Here is a 19632-nt window from a genome sequence, read left to right on the forward strand (position 1 = left end):
TCTTCAGATAAGACGTCCAAAACTGCACACAATACTCAAGGTATGGTCTCACCAAGGCCCTGTACAACTGCCTTGCTCCTGTACTCGAATTCTCTCGCTACGAAGGCCAACATACCATTTGCCTTCTTAACCACCTGCTGCACCTGCATGCTTACCTTCAGCGACTGGTGCACAAGGACACCCAGGTCTCATTGCACTTCCCCTTCTCCCAATCTATTGTCGTTCAGATAATAACCTGCTTTCCTGTTTTTGCCACCAAGGTGGATAACCTCGCATTTATCCACATTATACTGCATCTGCCATGCATCTGCCCAATCACCGAACCTGTCCAAATCATACTGGAGTTTCTCGGCATACACCTCACAGCACACACGCCCACCCAGCTTTGTGTTGTCTGCAAAGTTGGAGATATTACATCTAGTTCCCTCGTCTAGATCATTAATATATATTGTGAATAGCTGGGGTCCTATCACCGATCCCTGCAGTACCCCACTAGTCACTGCCTGCCACTCGGAAAAAGAGCCATTTATTCCAACTCTTTGCTTCCTGTCTGCCAACCAGTTATCTATCCAAGTCAGTACCTTACCCCCAATCCCATGTGCTTTAACTTTACACGCTAATCTCTTATGCGGGACCTCATCGAAAACCTTCTGAAAGTCCAAATACACCACATCCACTGGTTCTCCCTCATCTATTCTATCAGTTACATCCACAAAAAATTCCAGTAGATTAGTCAAGCCTTTTGTAAATCCATGTTGACTTTGACCGATCCTGTCACTGTTTTCCAAGTGCTCTGCTATTACATCTTTTATAATGGACTCTAGCATTTTCCCCACTCCCGATGTCAGTCTTACCGGTCTATAATTCCCCGTTTTCTCTCTATCACCTTTTTTGAATAGTGGGGTTACGTTAGCAACCCTCCAATCCATGGGAACTGTTCCAGAGTTATTTAATTTCACTGCCGTTTCCTCATTTCCCATTTTAAATTCTCCCGTCTCTGACTGTAAAGGACCTACATTTACCTTCACCAGTCTTTTCCTTTTCACATATCTATGGAAGCTTTTACAGTCCATTTATATATTTTTTGCTAGTTTGTGCTCATATTCCATTTTCTCTTTATCAATTTCTTGATCCCCCTTTGCTGATTTGCAAAAAAATTCCCAATCCTCAGGCTGACCACTTTTTCTGTCCTAATACCTCTTTATGTGGCTTTGTATCAGATGTTGTTTTAATAACACTCCTGTGATGCACCTTGGGATGTTTTACTGCACTATATACAAGTTATTGCTATCAGAGTAGTTAGATCAGTTATGCCTTTTGTTTACATTAGATTTCGTATCTTCGTATGAAATCATGCAAAAAATATGGATATCATAGAACAGTACAGCACAGAAGGCCATTCAGCCCATTTAGTCTGCACCAGCTCTTTCTCACGCACAAATACAACCTTCTCTCAAGACTCATTTTTTAAAAGTGACAATGCACAAAATATATTTTTTCTAAACCAAAATGACTACCACCCTTTGTCGCCCCTAATGAGAACATAAGAAATAGGAGCAGGAGTAGGCCAATCGGCCCCTTGAGCCTGCTCCGCCATTCAATAAGATCATGGCTGATCTGATCCTAACCGCCAATCCACTACCACAGAACCATCTCCTGAATCTAACAGAATTAGACACACGAAATAGGAGCAGGATCAGGCTACACTGCCCCTGGGCCCGCTCCGCTACCCACAGGGCCATGACCGATCCGAACCTAGACTCATGTCCAAATTCCTGCCCGCTCCCCGTAACCTTTAATTCCCTTTACTTCTAGGAAACTGTCTATTTCTGTTTTAAATTTATGTAATGATGTAGCTTCTACAGCTTTTTGGGGCAGCATATTCCATGGACCTACCACCCTCCTGAGTGAAGTAGTTCCTCCTCATCTCCGTTTTGAAAGAGCAGCCCCTTATTCTAAGACTATGCCCCCTAGTTCTAGTTTCACCCATCATCGGGAACATCTTCCCCGCATCCACCCGATCCAACCCCTTCACAATCTTATATGTTTCAATAAGATCGCCTCTCATTCTTCTGAACTCCAATGAGTAGAGTCCCAATCTACTCAACCTCTCCTCGTATGTCCATCCCCTCATCCCCGGGATTAACCGAGTGAACCTTCTTTGTACTGACTCGAGAGCAAGTATGTCCTTTCTTAAGTATGGACACCAAAACTGTACGCAGTATTCCAGGTGCGGTCTCACCAATACCTTGTACAACTGAAGCAATACCTCCCTATTTTTATATTCTATCCCCCTAGCAATGAAAGCCAACATTCCATTGGCCTTCTTAATCACTTGCTGCACCTGCATACTAACCTTTTGAGTTTCGTGCACCAGGACCCCCAGATCCCTTTGTACTTCAGTACTTTCACTACTTTCACTACTTTCCCTCCCATCTTAGTATCATCTGCAAACTTTGATATGTTACACTCGGTCCCCTCCTCCAAATCGTTAATATAGATTGTAAAGAGTTGGGGACCCAGCACTGACCCCTGCGGAACACCACTAGTTACTGATTGCCAGTCTGAGAATGAACCATTTATCCCAACTCTCTGCCTTCTGTTAGATAGCCAATCCTCTATCCATGCCAGAATATTACCCCCAATCCCGTGATTTTTTATCTTGAGCAATAATCTTTTGTGTGGCACCTTGTCAAATGCCTTTTGGAAGTCTAAATACACTACGTCCACTGGTTCCCCTTTATCCACCCTATACGTTACTTCCTCAAAGAACTCCAGCAAATTTGTCAAACATGACTTCCCCTTCATAAAACCATGCTGACTTTGTCCTATTAAATTATGATTATCCAAATGTCCTGATACTGTCTCCTTAATAATGGACTCCAAAATTTTACCTACCACAGATGTTAGGCTAACCGGTCTATAGTTTCCAGCCTTCTGTCTACTGCCCTTTTTAAATAAGGGTGTTACATTAGCAGTTTTCCAGTCTGCCGGGACCTTTGCCGAGTCCAGGGAGTTTTGGCAAATTATTACCAATGCATCCACAATCCCTACCGCCACTTCCCTCAAGACCCTAGGATGTAAGCCATCAGGTCCAGGTGATTTATCCGCCTTGAGTCCCATTATTTTACCGAGTACCACTTCCTTAGTGATTTTGATCGTGTTTAGCTCCTCCCCCCTTTAGCCCCCTGTTTGTCCAGTGTTGGGATATTCTTAGTGTCTTCTACTGTAAAGACTGATGTAAAATATTCATTCAGTGTTTTTGCCATCTCCATATTTCCCACCATTAATTTCCCAGTCTCATCCTCTAAGGGACCAACATTTACTTTAGCCACCCTTTTTCTTTTTATATAACTATAAAAACTCTTACTGTCTGTTTTTATATTTTTTGCTAATTTACTTTCATAATCTATCTTCCCTTTCTTAATCAATCTTTTTGTTATTTTTTGCTGTCTTTTAAAGTTTTCCCAATCCTCTATCCTCCCACTAGATTTGGCTACCTTATATGCCCTTGTTTTTAGTCGAATACTATCCTTAATTTCTTTACTTAGCCACGGATGGCTGTCTTTTCTTTTACACCCTTTTCTTCTCTGGAATATATATTTTTTGGAAGTTGTAAAATAACTCCTTAAATGTACACCACTGATCATATATCGTCTTACCCTTTAAACTATTTTCCCAATCCACTTTACTCAATTCCGCTCTAATACCTTCATAGTCTCCTTTATTCAAGCTTAGCACGCTTGTTTGAGATCCAACCTTCTCACCCTCTAATTGAATATGGAATTCAACCATGTTATGGTCACTCATTCCAAGGGGATCCTTTACTAGGACATTTTTAATTAATCCCATCTCGTTACACAGGACCAGATCTAAGGTTGCTTGCCCCCTGGTCGGTTCAGTTACATACTGCTCAAGAAACCCATCCCTAATACACTCAATGAACTCATCCTCAAGGCAGCCCTGCCCAATTTGATTTGTCCAATTAATATGATAGTTAAAATCCCCCATAATTATAGATGTTCCCTTATTACAAGCCTCAACTATTTCCTGATTGATACTCCGTCCAACAGAGTTGCCACTGTTCGGAGGCCTATAGACTACGCCCACTAGTGTTTTTTTCCCCTTATTATTCCTTACCTCCACCCAAACTGTTTCATTATCCTGATCTTTTGACCCAATATCATTTCTCTGTATTACAGTGATTCCTTCCTTTATTAACATAGCCACCCCACCTCCCCTTCCTTCCTGCCTGTCCTTCCTGATCGTTAAATAACCTGGTATGTTTAATTCTCAGGCATTGTCACCCTGCAGCCATGTTTCTGTAATGGCCACAAGATCATACCCATATGTAGTTATTTGTGCCATTAACTCGTCTATTTTGTTACGAATGCTACGTGCATTCAGATAGAGAACTTTCAAATATGTTTTGTGACACTTAGTTCCTGCTTTTGCCCTTTTTATTACTTTACCTTTTACTCCATACCTTCTGCCCCTTCCTGACACGCTCTGGTTTTTAATTTCCCCACTGCTACCTAAGTCTATGACCTTCTCTGTTGTCATTTTTATTATTTGCTCTCTAGGAAGCTCCCCCCCCCACTAGTTAGTTTAAAGCCCTCTCTACAGCCCTAGTTATATGATCTGCCAGGACTCTAGTCCCAGCACTGGCCAAGTGAAGCCCATCCCAACGGAACAGCTCCCTCCTGCCCCAGTACTGGTGCCAGTGTCCCAGGAAGCAAAACCCATTTCTCCCACACCAGTCTTTGAGCCACGCATTTAACTCTCTAATTTTATTTGTCCTAGCCAAATTCGCTCGTGGCTCAGGTAATAATCCAGAGATTATTACCCTTGTGGTTCTGCTTTTTAATTTGGCCCCTAGCTGCTGAAACTCCCTCAGCAGACCCTCCTTCCTTGTCCTATCTATGTCGTTGGTACCAACATGGACCACAACAACTGGTTCCTCCCCCTCCCACTCCAAGTTTCTCTCCAGTCCAGAGGAGATGTCCTTAACCCTGGCACCGGGCAGGCAACACAGCCTTCGGGACTCTCGCTCTCGGCTGCAAAGAACTCTATCTATCCCCCTAACGATACTATCCCCTACCACTACAACATTTCTTTTAACTCCCCCCCACTTGAATGGCCCCCTGCTCCACGGTGATGTGGCCAGGTTGCTCATCCTCCCTGCAGTCCCTGCTCCTGTCCTGTTGGACAAGTGCAAGGGCTGCGGCTCCTCCAACACAACCTCCTGGATCCCTGTACCTGCCTCACTTCTAGTCACACCATCCTGACCCTGGCCACGAACTACATCTGAATTAATTAATCTAATTGGTGTGACTACCTCGTGATACACAGAGTCCAGGTAACTCTCCCCCTCCCTGATGTGTCTCCGTGTTTGAAGCTCGGACTCCAGCTCTTCAACACTGAGCCGGAGTTCCTCGAGCAGCCAACACTTACTGCAAATGTGATCACTGGTAGCACTCTCGCCTCTGAGTCAGAAGGTTGTGGCTCCAAGCCCCACTCCAGAGTCTTGAGCATGTAATCTAGGCTGACACTTCCAGTGCAGTGCTGAGGGAGTCTTGCACTGTCGGAGGTGCGGTCTTTCAGATGGGACATTAAACTGAGGCCCCATCTGCCTTCTCAGGTGGAAGTAAAAGATCCCAGGGTACTATTGGAAGAAGAGCAAGGGAGTTCTCCCTGGTGTCCTGACCAATATTTATCCCTCAACCAACACCAAAAACAGATGATCTGGTTATTTATTCTGCTTCTGTTTGTGGGGGCTTGCTGTGTGCAAATTGGCTGCTGCATTTGCTACATTACAGCAGTGACTATACTTGAAAAAGTACTTAATTGGCTGTAAAGCGCTTTGGTCACGGAAGACTCTATATAAATGCAAGATCGCTCTTTCTTTAAATATTTATCACTGGATCTGCTCAGGGCATAATCCGAAAGATGCCCCTGATTGCCAGCCTTGTCTTTAAAGTCCCGACTGCGGCAAACTATTACCCTGCGCATGGGGATCCAGATTAGTAATAGATTTAAGGACATTTCCCAGATATCCCAGGAGTGGCTCCCTAAGCATGTACAACCATATATGCCAAGACATTCCATGAAATTAACGCATTAATCCAGCCGCTTTGCCTCTGACTTATGAGCGGTTCGAATCTCTCCCACTCCCTTGGTTCTAGACCTTGGACTTATTTGGGGGTTGTGATAAAAGTGCAGCAAACAGCTGATTTTGGTGCAAGAAATAAGATCTTTATTTGAGAAAGAAAATACACAATACAATAATCTTAACACTCTAAATTGGGGGAACACTTCGGAATATACGAGGGAAAATAACAATAGACAGAATACTTCACCCCTCCCAATCCCACTTCACTAGCTAAGTTGGGCTTCAGAGGACCAGGGATAATGCTCACCAAACGCAGGAATAGTTTGTAGAGTGGAAAAACTTGCAGATCTTCAGTTTCTATCATCTGGTAAGTCGAAATATGCACCTTGGGTTGACGTTGCTTAACTTGTAATGGCACCCCTCTTTTTGCAATGGTGTCCAAAAGGTTTAACTTTCCAAATCTTACAGTCTACACTATTTATGTTCTGGTCACCATACCACAAAAAATATATGCTTGTATTAAAAAGTGTGCAGGATAGAAGAACAAGACTGATCCCAATCAGAGGGAATGAGCTATGAAAGATCACTTATATGCATTTGTATGGCACTAATCTGTTTGTTGTTTTAATGGAGGAGTTTATTTTAATGGGGTAAATGCTCGCATTAAAATAGCAGACGGGATTATTATACCAACAATAACACCTTTCATTTACATAGCACTTTTAACATAGTAAAACGTTGGAAACAAAATTGGCTATGGGATAGAAAACAAAGAGTTGTGGTGAATCACAGAATGGTTATAGCACGAGAGAAGGCCATTCGGCCTGTCGAGCCTGTACAGGCTCTCTGCAAAAGCACTTCAGCTAGTCCCACTACCCCACCCTTTCCCCTTAGCCCTGCAAATTTCTTTCTTTCAGATAATTATCCTACTCCCTTTTGAAAGCCGTGATTGAATCTGCCTCCGCCACCCTTTCAGGCAGTACATTCCAGATCCTAACCACTCGCTGCGTAAAAAGTTTTTCCTCATGTTGCCTTTGGTTCATTTGCCAATCACCTTAAATCTGTGTCCTCTAGTTCTTGATCCTTCTGCAATGGGAACAGTTTCCCTCTATCTACTCTGTCCAGACCCCTCATGATTTTGAACACCTCTATCAAAACTCCTCTCAATCTTCTCTGCTCCAAGGAGAACAACCCCAGCTTCTCCAGTCTATCAACTTAACTGAAGTCCCTCATTCCTGGAATCATTCTCTTAAATCTTTTCCGCACCCTCTCTAAGGCCTTCACATCCTTCCTAAAGTGTGGTGCCCAGAATTGGACACAGTACTCCAGTTGGGGCCGAACCAGTGTTTTATACAGGTTCATCATAATTTCCACACTTTTGTGCTCTTATACCTCTATTTATGAAGCCCAGGATCCCGTAAGCCTTTTTAATTGCTTTCTCAACCTGCCCTGCCACCTTCAACGATTTGTGCACACATACCTCCAGATCTCTCTGTTCATGCACCCCTTCAGGATTGTACCACTTAGTTTATATGTTCTCTCCTCATTCTTTCTACCAAAATGTATCACTTCACACTTTTCTGCGTTAAATTTCATCTGCCACGTGTCCGCCCATTTCACCAGCCTATGTCTTCCTGAAGTCTATCACTATCCTCTTCTCTTCTTAAGCAGTCCCTCGGAACCGAGGATGACTTGCTTCCACATTAAAAATGAGTTTGCAGGTGACTGATGAGTCCAATGTGGGACCTACAGTCTCTGTCACAGGTGGGGCAGATGGTGGTTGAAGGGGCGGGTGGGTGGGGTGCTTGGGTTGACGTGCGCTCCTTGCGCTGCCTGCACTTGGCTTCCACCTGCTCCCGGCAAAGAGACTCGGTGTTTGGTGCCTTCCCGGATGCTTCTCCTCCACTTTGTGCAGTCTTGGGCCAGGGATTCCCAGGTGTCAGTGGGGATGTTACACTTTTTCAAGGAGGCTTTGAGGGTGTCCTTGAAGTGTTTCCTTTGCCCACCTGGGGCTCTCTTGCTGTGCCGGAGCTCCGAGCAGAGCGCTTGTTTTGGGAGTCTCGTATCGGGCATGCGGACAATGTGACCCGTCCATCGGAGCTGATCGAGCGTGGTCAAAGCTTCGATGCTGGGGATGTTGGCCTGAGCAAGAACACTGACGTTAGTGCGCCTATCCTGCCAATGGATTTTCAGGATCTTGCGGAGGCAGCGTTGGTGGTACCTCTCCAGTGCTTTGAGGTGCCTGCTGTACATGGTCCATGTCTCTGTCACTATCCTCTATCACTATCCTCACTGTTCACTCTACTTCCAAGTTTTGTGTCATCTGCAAATTTTGAAATTGTGCCCTGTACACCCACGTCCAAGTCATTAATATATATCAAGGACAGCAGTGGTCCTAGAACCAACCCCTGGGGAGCACCACTGTATACCACCCTATAGTCCAAAAAACAACCATTCACCACTACTCTGTTTCCTATCACTTAGCCAATTTCGTATCTATGCTGCCACTTTTATTCCATGGGCTTCAACTTTGCTGGCAAGCCTATTACGTGGCACTTTGTCGAACGCCTTTTTGAAATCCATGCACGCTACGTCACCTGCATTACCCTCATCAACCCTCTGTTACCTCATCAAAGAACTCAATCAAGTTAGTTAAACACGATTTGCCGTGCTGGCTTTCCTTAATTAATCCACACTTGGCAAGTGACTTAATTTTGTCCCTGATTACTATTTCTAAAAGCTTCCCCACTACCGAGGTCAAACTGACTTGCCTGTAGGTTTATCTTTACACCCTTTTTTGAACAATGGTGTAACATTTGCAATTCTCCAATCCTCTGGCACCACCCCCGTATCTAAGGAGGATTGGAATATTATGGCCAGTACCTCTGCGATTTCTTCCCTCAATTCCCTCCGCATCCTAGGAGACATCCCATCCCTGGTGATTTATTTACTTTAAGTACAGCCAGCCTTTCTACTACCTTCTCTTTTATCAATTTTTATTATCCTATCAAGTATCTCCACTACCTCCTCCTTTACTATGTCTATGGAGCATCCTCTTCCTCGGTGAAGACAGATGCAAAGTACTCATTTAGCACAATAGCAAAATACTGCATCACACACCATAGAGTAAATAAAGAGAAACTGCTTCCAATGGCTGAAGGGTTGATAACTGGAGGGAACTGATTTAAGGTAATTGGCAAAAGAACCAGAGGGAACATGAGGAAAACCTTTTTTACACAATGAGTGATTAGGATTTGGAATGCACTGCCTGATAGGGTGGGGTGGTGGAAATAGTTTCATTAGTAGTTTTCAAAAGGAAATTGGATTAATACTTGAAGGATAAAAAATTGCAGGGATATGGGGAAAGAGCCAGGGAGTGGGACTGACTGGATTGCTCTCTGAACAGCTGGTGCAGACTCGATGGGCCGAAATTTGACACTGAGCCACATCAGGTGATATTAGGACAGATGAAAAGAGGTAGGTTTTAAGGAGTGACTTAAAGGGGGAGAGAGAGGGGGTTTAGGGAGGGAATTCCAGAGCTTAAGGCCTAGGAAGCTGAAGGCACAGCCACCAGTGGTGGAGTGATTAATATTGGAAATGTGCAAGGGCCCATAGATGAGATGAACGTGAAGAGGGCATGATGGGAGATAGGAGAGAAACTAGAGAAAGATGCAAGTTCGGGGCTTGGGCAGGTGGGAACATAGTAAGCAATATCACAGTCATTTCTCGCTTCGAGCAGTTTAAGCTTTATAATCTGCGCAGAATGCAGGCAAGTTTCATTAAAAGAAAAGTGAGCAGTGCAGTCTAGGTGGTTCATGCCCATGTTGTGTATCAAGCAAGAAAGTTTTGGGGAAATAAAATTGAACATTGACAACTTCTGCCAGTCCAACAATACTGCTCATGAATGAGAAGAAATGGTAATTACTGTGTAATTTTGAATGAGAGGAAGTGATTGAGGATATAAGTTAGAAACAGGAAAATTACACCAACAAATGGGAATTTTTCTAAAATCATTTTGCCATAGAATAGTACTATTTTGGCAGGGGGTGGCTGGGCGGTGCTAGAGCAGAGGGACCTGGGAGTGCATATCACAAAACCTTGAAGGTGGCAGGGCAAGTTGATAAGGCAATTTAGAAAACATATGGGGCTTTGTAAATAGGGGCATTGAATACAAAAGCAAGTCATGCTAAACCTTCACAAATCACTGGTTAGGTCTCAGCTGCAGTACTGTGTACAATTCTGGGCACCACACTTTAGGAAGAATGTCAAGGCCCTGGAGAGGGTACAAAGGAGGTTTGCTGGGATGATACCAGGGATGAGGGAGTTCAGTTAAGTGGAGAGATTGGAGAAGCTGGGATTGTTCTCCTTGGAGCTGAGAAGGTTAAGGGGAGACCTAATAGAGGTATTCAAAATTATGAGGGGTTTTGATAGAGCAAGTAGGGACAAACTATTTTCTCTGGCAAGTGGGTCAGTAGCCAGAAGTCATAGATTTAAAATAGTTGGCAATAGGACTAGAGGGGAAATGAGGAGAATGTTCTTCACACAAAGGGTTGTTAAGATCTAGAAAGCCCTATCTGAAAGTGTGGTGGAATCCGATTCCATAGTAACTTTCAAAAGGCAATTGGGCATGTACTTGAAGCGGACTAAGTTGCAGGGTTATGGGGAAAAAGCTGGGGTGTGGGACTAAATTCGACAGCTCTTTCAAAGAGCTGGCACAAGCATAATGGGTCGAATGGCCTCCTTCTGTGCTATAAGATTCTGTGATTCTCTTTTCTTGGGGGATAATGGGTGAATTGGAATTATTCCAAAGGGGTTAGAGAAAGATGTGTGAGGACATCCATGAGTAACATAAATCAATGTGCCCTGGGCACAATGTACATTCTAGTGAAAGTCGGGAAAGTGTAGGTGAGACTAGTTAATTGATGACTTTCTCTTGGATATTTTTGTGTCCTTGCCAATGCTGAACACTGAACATTCAAAGAAAACTGAATTTGATAGCTCTCCCAAGTGTGGAGTTTATGGATAATTATCAACAAATAAATTAAGACCAAGGAAGCTGTTGGAGCACTATGTATATGTCTATGTGTTTATGAAACTTAGGGGGAAAAATTGGGTTGATTTGTGCCTATACGAGGCGCAAATCCCCTAGCGCCCAGGCACGGCACCGCTAATGCCTCCCGTGAAATTCAGCGGGAGGTTAGCGGTGGCGGTAGCACCCCGCAGCGCTGCACCACCGGTGATGACGTCATCGCCGTGCACAGCACCCCTGTTCACGCCCCGGCCGCAAACTTGGGTTGCCCTCACAGATCTATCGGCAGACAATATATCCGATAGGGTGGCGTTTTTGCAGCCGCGGCGGCGCTATTAAAGGGCAGGTGTCGGGCGGCCATTTTCTTTGGGCTGACTGCCAGCACCTGCCCCTTCCCCTTTTTTTTCTCTGAGTGCTCGCTCAGCCCAGCACTCCTCTTGAGTGCCGGGCTGTTTTCACAGCACCCCGCTCCCCAGTGGTCTAGCAGGGCCCCGGTGCGCGCAGCGCTAGGCCTCTCCCCTTTAATCATGGGAGGGAGACCCGCAATGATGCGGCGCTGCATGGCACTGTTGCACGTAATGCTGCGATATTCAGTTGTGGTGCCCCAAGAAGGAGGTGGAGTGCTTCCAGAATTTCAGGCGGAGGGGCGCTAAAATTAGCGCCCAAGCAGCGTTAACGCCCCAAAAGGGGAGACACGGAATTTTTCCCCCTTAATAATGTTAATAAAATGTAAACCCAAGTTGATCTAAGGAGAGACCTGAAAGAAAGTTAAGGGGTAAGGTGAAAATTGACCCAGAGTGCTTTCACTCGGGTTCAAAAGGAGGAAATGTTAGAATATTAACCATTACTAGTTGACCATCCTCCCATCAGACCCTGCCTTGTATACAGCAAGTTAGAATGTCCTTGTGATGTACGAGCTGTAAAGAACCAGACACTTTCTGATGAAAGAAGAGGACAATAACAAGCTTGTAAGACAGAGATGGAGGTCGAGGAGATGAGGAGTTGGTAGCGTGGCGTCAGCTTGGTGGGATAATAAGAACAGAGATGCGTAGGTGCAGCAAAAGTAGCCTAATAGTATAAAGGTAGAGCCTGTTCCCTCCAAATGTTAGAGCTCTCGGGACTGTTGGAAGTCCATTTACCTGAATGGTAGCCCATGAAGGGGCAAGTCAATCATCTTGAGCTTCGTGGATGAAACAGGTTGTATTAATTGCTTTTCATTTAATAATACTATAGAACAGTTGTATAAGAACAATTCTGTTATTAGTCAATGTATATTAAATCTTGTTGTTTAAAACCACTCGGGCCTGAATCACACAGAGGTTATTGTTACAGGATTAACAACCCTTTGTTGTGACCGTAACTACGGGAAATCCACTAACAAGAGGTAAATGTTTAGAATAATCTGCCCAGCAAAGTAACACTGGTGAAAACGTTGGGGTTATTCAAATCCTGATACAAGAACAGTAATACTTGCATTAATGAGATGTAACGCTGTTTGCTTTAATTGATAATATACCACACAATGGGGAGCAGTGGATCCCATTCTACATTATAAACGATGGCAAGCTGTGAGTAATGGAGGTTTTCTCTCAACAGCAACCTAAGGTGCTTCTCACAAGCGAGAAGACATCTCAAAGCACTATAAGGACACTGAGCAGGAGGGAAAAAAAGAAAAATGAAGATGGTCAGGTTGGGTGGGGGTGGGGGTGCGCAAAGACGTGGCCGAAGAGAAGGATTTTAAGGAGGGAAGTCAATGGAAAGATAGGGAATTAAGCAGGAAGTTACAGAGAACAAAAGCAGTTTTGGCGTGGGGGGGACAGGGTAGTAGTCTAGTATAAGAGGAGCGGAGACATGAAGCTGGAGGAAATCTATTACTGTTGATGACATAGGTGACCAAGGAGTGGCATTGAGGGGATCTCACGTATGAGCTGGAGTGCTCTTCGTTTTTATAATGCGGCTGATGGGATAGAGGACACGGGGAAAACTACACAATAAGAACCGAACAAATCAACAGCATGGGAGTTGGTTAAAATGTTGTTCTTTAACCTCTGGGACCTGGATTCATATCTGCTATGTTTGGTGTGATGGGCCTCCTCTCAACCCAGTCCCTAGTGGATGCAAGAGCGCAGTACGAAATTGCCTATAACTTTGCACAAGTTGGCAGTTTGATATGAAGGATATCACATGGATGACTGGAATTGTGAATGGAAGCATCTGATTGAGGCAATAAAGGATTCTTTTCTGAGGCATATTGTTGTAACAAAAGTGGAGGAGCCTTGTGACTGTGCAGTACCTGATGTGATGCCGATAACAAGAACTTGCCGAGTGCCTTTCATGGATTCAGTAGACGATGTTTGGAAGTGGAAGGAGGCAGTATAGGTAGTGAATCAGATGTAGGGTTTGAAGCTCAGCCTAAGAGAAAAGCCAGGAAGAGAGATAGCACTGTTTAATATGGTGAAAAGTTTCAGCCAGTAGCCAAACACAGCGACTTCAGTCTGAAAGGATTATTGTTGAAGAAATTAGGGAGTTTTACCTGGCTACTATCCTTAGAATGCTTGATGCTAACACTGAGTAGGAAATTATGCAAAAAAGTTACATTCACTCACCCTAATAATCGCAAGAAATTCACACTTTTTTAATTGGAAAAAAGCAATATATTTTGAAGGAAGTGATTATGGATATATTTGTGTTTGTGTGCAGCAGGTTCTTGAAGCTCCCCCAGAGCAGACTCAAACACAGTACTTTCACATAGCAGAGAGTGAGGAGGACATCCAGGGCACTCAGGCAGCTGTGGCAGCTCTTCAGGACCTGCGGTATAACACAGAGAATGGTGAGTGAAGGAGTTCAACTCTGGGAACTTCCTGTTATGACTAACTCCGTTCATAGTAGAGAAGCACAGTGGCCAATTATTTGTGAATTAACTTGCTTTGCATCAATTCTGGGCCCAGTTGGGTATTAGGATAATGCATAACTAGGAGCATGTTAATAAAGTAGCTACATAGTGATGGGTTCAGAGCATATTGTTAAAGTAAAGCTGGAGCAGTTTTTTGGTGTCACCTGGGTCTTTTTATGACTTTACCCTACCTGTGCACGCACGTTCAGGGAATTATGTATTTCGGTCCACAAACCTAATTTCCTGGTCATGGTTTTTCTGTCAACATTTGCCTTTTGTCACAGTGTATTTGTAAATGGCAGTGTGGATTGAGTTTCTAAAGTCTCTGTCCATTGTCATCCCCAAAAATTAAATGTATTCACTTAGTCTGCGCAAGACCATGGGCAGTTTACTAGTTTTATATAAAATCATAAAATGCTGGAAATGCACAGTATTTGGAAGCTTAACTTTTTGGTGTAATCCTTCATCACTGAAGTTAATCCTCTCGGGTATTGTACTTGGCAATTAAAAAAAAGTTGATTCAGTCCACTGGTAGTTCAGAGGCACCTTACATAGAAACATAGAAGATAGGAGCAGGAGTAGGCCATTCAGCCCCTCGAGCCTGTTCTGCCATTTAATGAGATCATGGCTGATCATCCAAATTCAGTACCCTGTCCCTGCTTTCTCCCCATATCCCTTGATCCTTTTAGCCCTAAGCCAAACAAACCAGAAGGTCCCCATTCGATTGCTGGGGTGTGAGGTGTGCCAAGTTAGCTGATTTCCGCTGCAGGCAGCAGCTGGGGTGCAGCTATTAGCCCGAGTCCCATAGAGCGAGAGAGGGAAAACTAGCCAGAGTTCCAGCTCCCGTGCACGTGTCGATGTTGGGTGAGGACAGTCGGGCTCGGCTGTGCTGCCTTCGATGATTAAGTGGCCAAGATGTGTTCAGTGTCTAGGTTCACTCATGCAGAATAGTATTTGAGCACTGTTGATGCCTGTAGAATTGTGCCCAGCAATGAATCCATGCTGTCTGGCGATGAAGGGGAAGAAATTAGCAAAAACAAACATTACTGATTTTATAGTAACAACAGAAAATGCTGGAAAAACTCAGCAGGCCAGGCAACATCCGTGGAGAGAGAAATAGAGTCAACGTTTCAGGTCGAAACCCTTCTCCATGGATGTTGCCTGGCCTGCTGAGTTTTTCCAGCATTTTCTATTGTTATTTCAGATTTCCAGCCTCCACAGTATTTTGCTATCGTATTACTGATTTTATATCTGTTGTTTCTTATTCCTAGGGGATAGAATGGATTCGACAGCTGTAAACATTCTTCAGCAGATCATCGGTTTAGCTCCAGAGCACCATGACGGTGCCGTTGCTTCTGTGGTTACCATGGCACCTGGCACATTAACAGTTGTGGAACAAGTAAGATTTCCATTCTCTTTTATCTGGAATTAACTCTTGCAGCACTATAATGTTAATTGTAAAGTAAAGCTCACTCCACTCTGCCTCAATCTCAGAAGAGTACTGCCTGCTGCATGAATGTGGCATTTCTATTTCACACATTAATGGTTCTTCAATTAGTCCTGTATTAATGGCAGCTTTATGCTGTGGACATACACCCACTGGGAACTGAGATGCAACTGCCCAGGTCATCATCTGGGCTGGGTTGAAGCCCATGTTCCAGAGGTGAATGTTTTATCTCACTGTGCCACTCAATCATAGTTTCCAAAGTTATGGTGCCAATGCACTATCTGCTTTCATAGCTGTAATCTCCCTCTCCCACTCCAACACACACATACGTGTGCTATGCTCTGTCACAAGGAGTGGTGGTGAGATGTTTCCCGATATCTAGGTGTGAGCCTTAGTGGTTGCCTCCGAGTCAGTAGGTCATGGGTTCAAGTCCCACTTCAGAGACTTGGGGGGGAGAAAGTCGGTTGATTTATGCGCAAAGCAACTAGAACCCGGGCGCGGCACCGCGAACGCTTCCTGCGAAATTCAGCGGGAGGTTAGCAACGGTGGTAACCGTTAGAGCCCAGCAGCGCAGCACCTCCAGCGATGATGTCATTGCCATGTGCTGCGCCCCGGCTGCGATCTTCGGTAGCGCCTCTATACTTATCGCCGGACGCTATGTCTGACAGGGTCAGGGGGCATTCGTGCGGCCAGGAAGGCACAAATTAAAGAGGTGGTGTTGAGCGGCCTTGGTTACTGGCCGCCTGCCAGCACCTGCCCCCATTGCTGTCCTCGGCCTCCTGTGAAGTCTCTCTCCACCACCCCCCCCCCCCCCCCCCCCACCACCATGTGGTGCCAGTTGCGCTCTGTGAGCCCGGCACTCCAACCCCTGGTGGCCCAGCTGGGCCCCGGGTTGCGCTGCGCTAGGGTCCTCCCCTTTAATAAGGGGAGGGAAGGCCTGCAGTGCGAAGTGCCGCGATATTCACTCGCAGCACCCCAAGAGGGAGGCGAGGCACTTCCATTAGCGCCCCGTCTCCCTCTTGGGATGCTACCAGTGAATTTCGGGCGTAGGGGCGCTAACTTTTTCGGGGTGCTAAAAGTAGCGCCTCGGCGAACTTAACGCCCCAAAGGGGGCGCGACCCAATTTTGCCCCCTTGAGCACATAATCTAGGCTGCTACTCCAGTGCATTGTTGAAGGAGTACTGCACTGTCAGAGGTGCTGCCTTTTGGATGAGACGTTAAACTGAGGTACTATCTGCCCTCTAGCCAAGATTCCTGGTACAATTCTAAGAAGAGCAGGGAAGTTCTCCTCGTGACCTAGCCAGCATTTATCCCTCATCCCTCATCCAACACCACCAAGATAGATTATCTGGTTATTTTCCTCATTGCTGTTTGTGTGACCTTGCTGTGCGCAAATTGGCTGCCACGCTTGCTTGCATTACATTCCTGACTACGCTTTAAAAGTACTTCATTTGGCTGTGGGGAGTTTTTGGACATTTTGAGGTTGTGAAAGGCGCTATGTAAATGCAAGTTTTTTCTTTCTTCAATAGTGTGAATCTTAATGTTTTACAATTAGTCACTTCTATTTTGAAAATAGCACTGGTGGTTTCCCAGGAATAGGGGCTGGAGACTTCCATATGGTGCAGGGTTTCTTAAATTGGACTGAATCTGTACCCACCTGGCTCACTTTTGCTGCCAGCTCCTCCTTGACACTTGAATTCTCTATATGGATGGTGAGTTGGTCCCAAGTCCCAACCTGCTTGCAGAGTCTCAATGCGCATCTCAAGACAGAAGCAATTTTACACCAAGCCCAATGCAGGCAAGCACTTTTGGGCCAGTAATTCCGGTCCCAACGCGTGAGTACGGACGGTGTACTCACGCGTGGGCCCGTTGGAAGTGCCGGATTTCAGCATGCACAGCACATGCGCGGGAAACCGGCATTTCCTCCAAGGGGTTCAGAGGTCCAACGTGTGCGCGCAGGACTATGCGCGCACGCGTTGAACTTCCTCCTTTTTGACAGGTTTGCCCGTGTGCAAGGGCCTGAACTTTTTAGACATATAAAAAGGAGGCGTAAGGACTTGATTCTTGAAGGTAAGTGGTCTATTATTTAAAATTATAACATTTTTTCCACAGCTTTATTGTTTTTAAGGACTTTACAGTAAGGTAAGTTTATTTTTAGACCCGATTTCTTAAAAAATTATTTTTTTCAAAAATTTGATTAATTGTTTAAAATAGTTTTTTAAAGTTATTTATAGTTTATTTAATTATTGGGATGTTTTTTAAAATTTTATTTAAAGTTAAACTAGTCTTTTGGGCGCCCGTACTTTTCATGAGTTTGACAGTTCTTACTATCAAACTCATGAATGAAGTTTCCCCTCCCCTGATTGGCTGCACAGTGCTCACCTGATCCCAGCCGGCACATCGCACTAACTACGCCGCTGGATCAGGCAAGCACATCGCGCCGACATCTGAACCGGGCCAGTGACAGGAATTCCAAGCAGGCCCAGGCTTCAGATGTCGGCGCGCCGGGTGAGTGCACATCGGGGGCTTGCACACGCGTCAAGCCCCCGATCCTAATTTCTGGCCCATTGAGTGTAAAAGATACTTCTCTGCTGCTTCTGTTGATGCAGCTTTGCAATACTTGCCACCAGTGAACATCCTCAGACATCGGGCCTGAAGCATTGCAGACAGTAATTCTGGGCTCGCCTCATTAAGGACTCTCCGACACTATTGCTACACCTGTTTACGCTTTGGTTGTAACGTACAAATAAAATGATCGTAGAATGCTACAGGACAGAAACAAGCTATTCAGTCCATCACTCTGCCATTTTTCTCCACCTGAGCCACATAATTTAATCCCACTCTCATACTTGCTGCCCATACCCTTTAATAATCTTTTAAATAAACCAATGGAGGCTGCAGGTCTCCAGCGTTAAAATGGGGAATTGGCGGGAATGGAGCAGGAAACGGAATAGCTACATTTTAACTACTCTCGTCCCCCTTTCCGACAATCAGGTTCCACTATGGAAATAGTGGATGCATTGGTTGTCATCTTCCAAAATTCTATAGATTATACAACAGTTCCTGCAGATTGGAGGGTGGCAAATGTAACCCCACTATTTAAAAAAAAAGAGGGAGAGAGAAAACCGGGAACTGCAGACTGGTTAGCCTAACATCAGTAGTAGGGAAAATGCTAGAGTCTATTATAAAGGATGTGATAACAGGACACATAGAAAATATCAACGGGATTAGACAAAGTCAGCATGGATTTATGAAAGGGAAATCGTGTTTGACAAGCCTACTGGAGTTTTTTGAAGATGTAACTGGTAGAATAGGTAAAGGAGAAGCAGTGGATGTGGTGTATTTGCATTTTCAGAAGGCCTTTGATAAAGTCCCACATAAGAGATTAGTGTGCAAAATTAAAGCACATGGGATTGGGGTAATATACTGGCATGGATTGCAAATTGGTTAACAGACAGGAAACAGAGAGTAGGAATAAATGGGTCTTTTTCGGGGTGGCAGGCGGTGACTAGTGGGGTACCGCAGGGATCAGTTCTTGGGCCCCAGCTATTCACAATATATATCAATGATTTGGATGAGGGAAGCAAATGTAATATTTCCAAGTTTGTTGACGACACAAAACTAGGTGGAATTGTGAGTTCTGAGGGGGTTGCAAAGAGGCTTCAAGGTGATTTAGACAAGTTGAGTGAGTGGGTAAATACATGGCAGATGCAGTATAACGTGGATAAATGTGAAGTTATCCACTTCGGTAGGAAAAACAGAAAGGTAGAGCATTATTTAAATGGTGATAGATTGGGAAATGCTGATGTACAAAAGGACCTGGGTGTCCTTGTACACCAGTCACTGAAATCAAACATGCAGGTGCAGAAAGCAGTTAGGAAGGCAAATGGTATGTTGGCCTTCATTGCAAGAGGATTTGACTACAGGAACAAGGATGTCTTGCTACAGTTATACAGGGCCTTGGTGAGACCACACCTGGAGTACTATGTGCAGTTTTGGTCTCCTTACCTAAGAAAGGATATACTTGCCACAGAGGGAGTGCAGCGAAGGTTCACCAGACTGATTGCTGGGATGGCAGGACTGTCGTATGAGGAGAGATTGGGCCGACTAAGAACATAAGAAATAGGAGTAGGAGTAGGCCAATCGGCCCC

The 19632-nt window shown here is 44.8% G+C and overlaps 1 protein-coding gene across 2 annotated transcripts in view; it reads left to right on the forward strand.

Moving 5' to 3' along the window:
* Nucleotides 1-19632, forward strand: part of zfat (zinc finger and AT hook domain containing) — a 209263-nt gene that overhangs the window by 176521 nt on the left and 13110 nt on the right. The window contains exons 14-15 of one of the 2 annotated variants that reach the window (XM_085992470.1): nt 13845-13971; nt 15306-15433. In XM_085992470.1, the coding sequence (XP_085848596.1) occupies nt 13845-13971; nt 15306-15433 (255 nt within the window). Of the gene's footprint in view, nt 1-13841; nt 13972-15305; nt 15434-19632 lie in introns of both variants that reach the window. The other variant, XM_085992468.1, reaches the window with a different exon arrangement.

The sequence above is a fragment of the Somniosus microcephalus genome, chromosome 7, assembly GCF_052327205.1.
Source record: "Somniosus microcephalus isolate GS21.2 chromosome 7, FLI_Smic_1.0, whole genome shotgun sequence".
In the NCBI taxonomy this organism is placed as follows: Eukaryota; Metazoa; Chordata; class Chondrichthyes; order Squaliformes; family Somniosidae; genus Somniosus; species Somniosus microcephalus.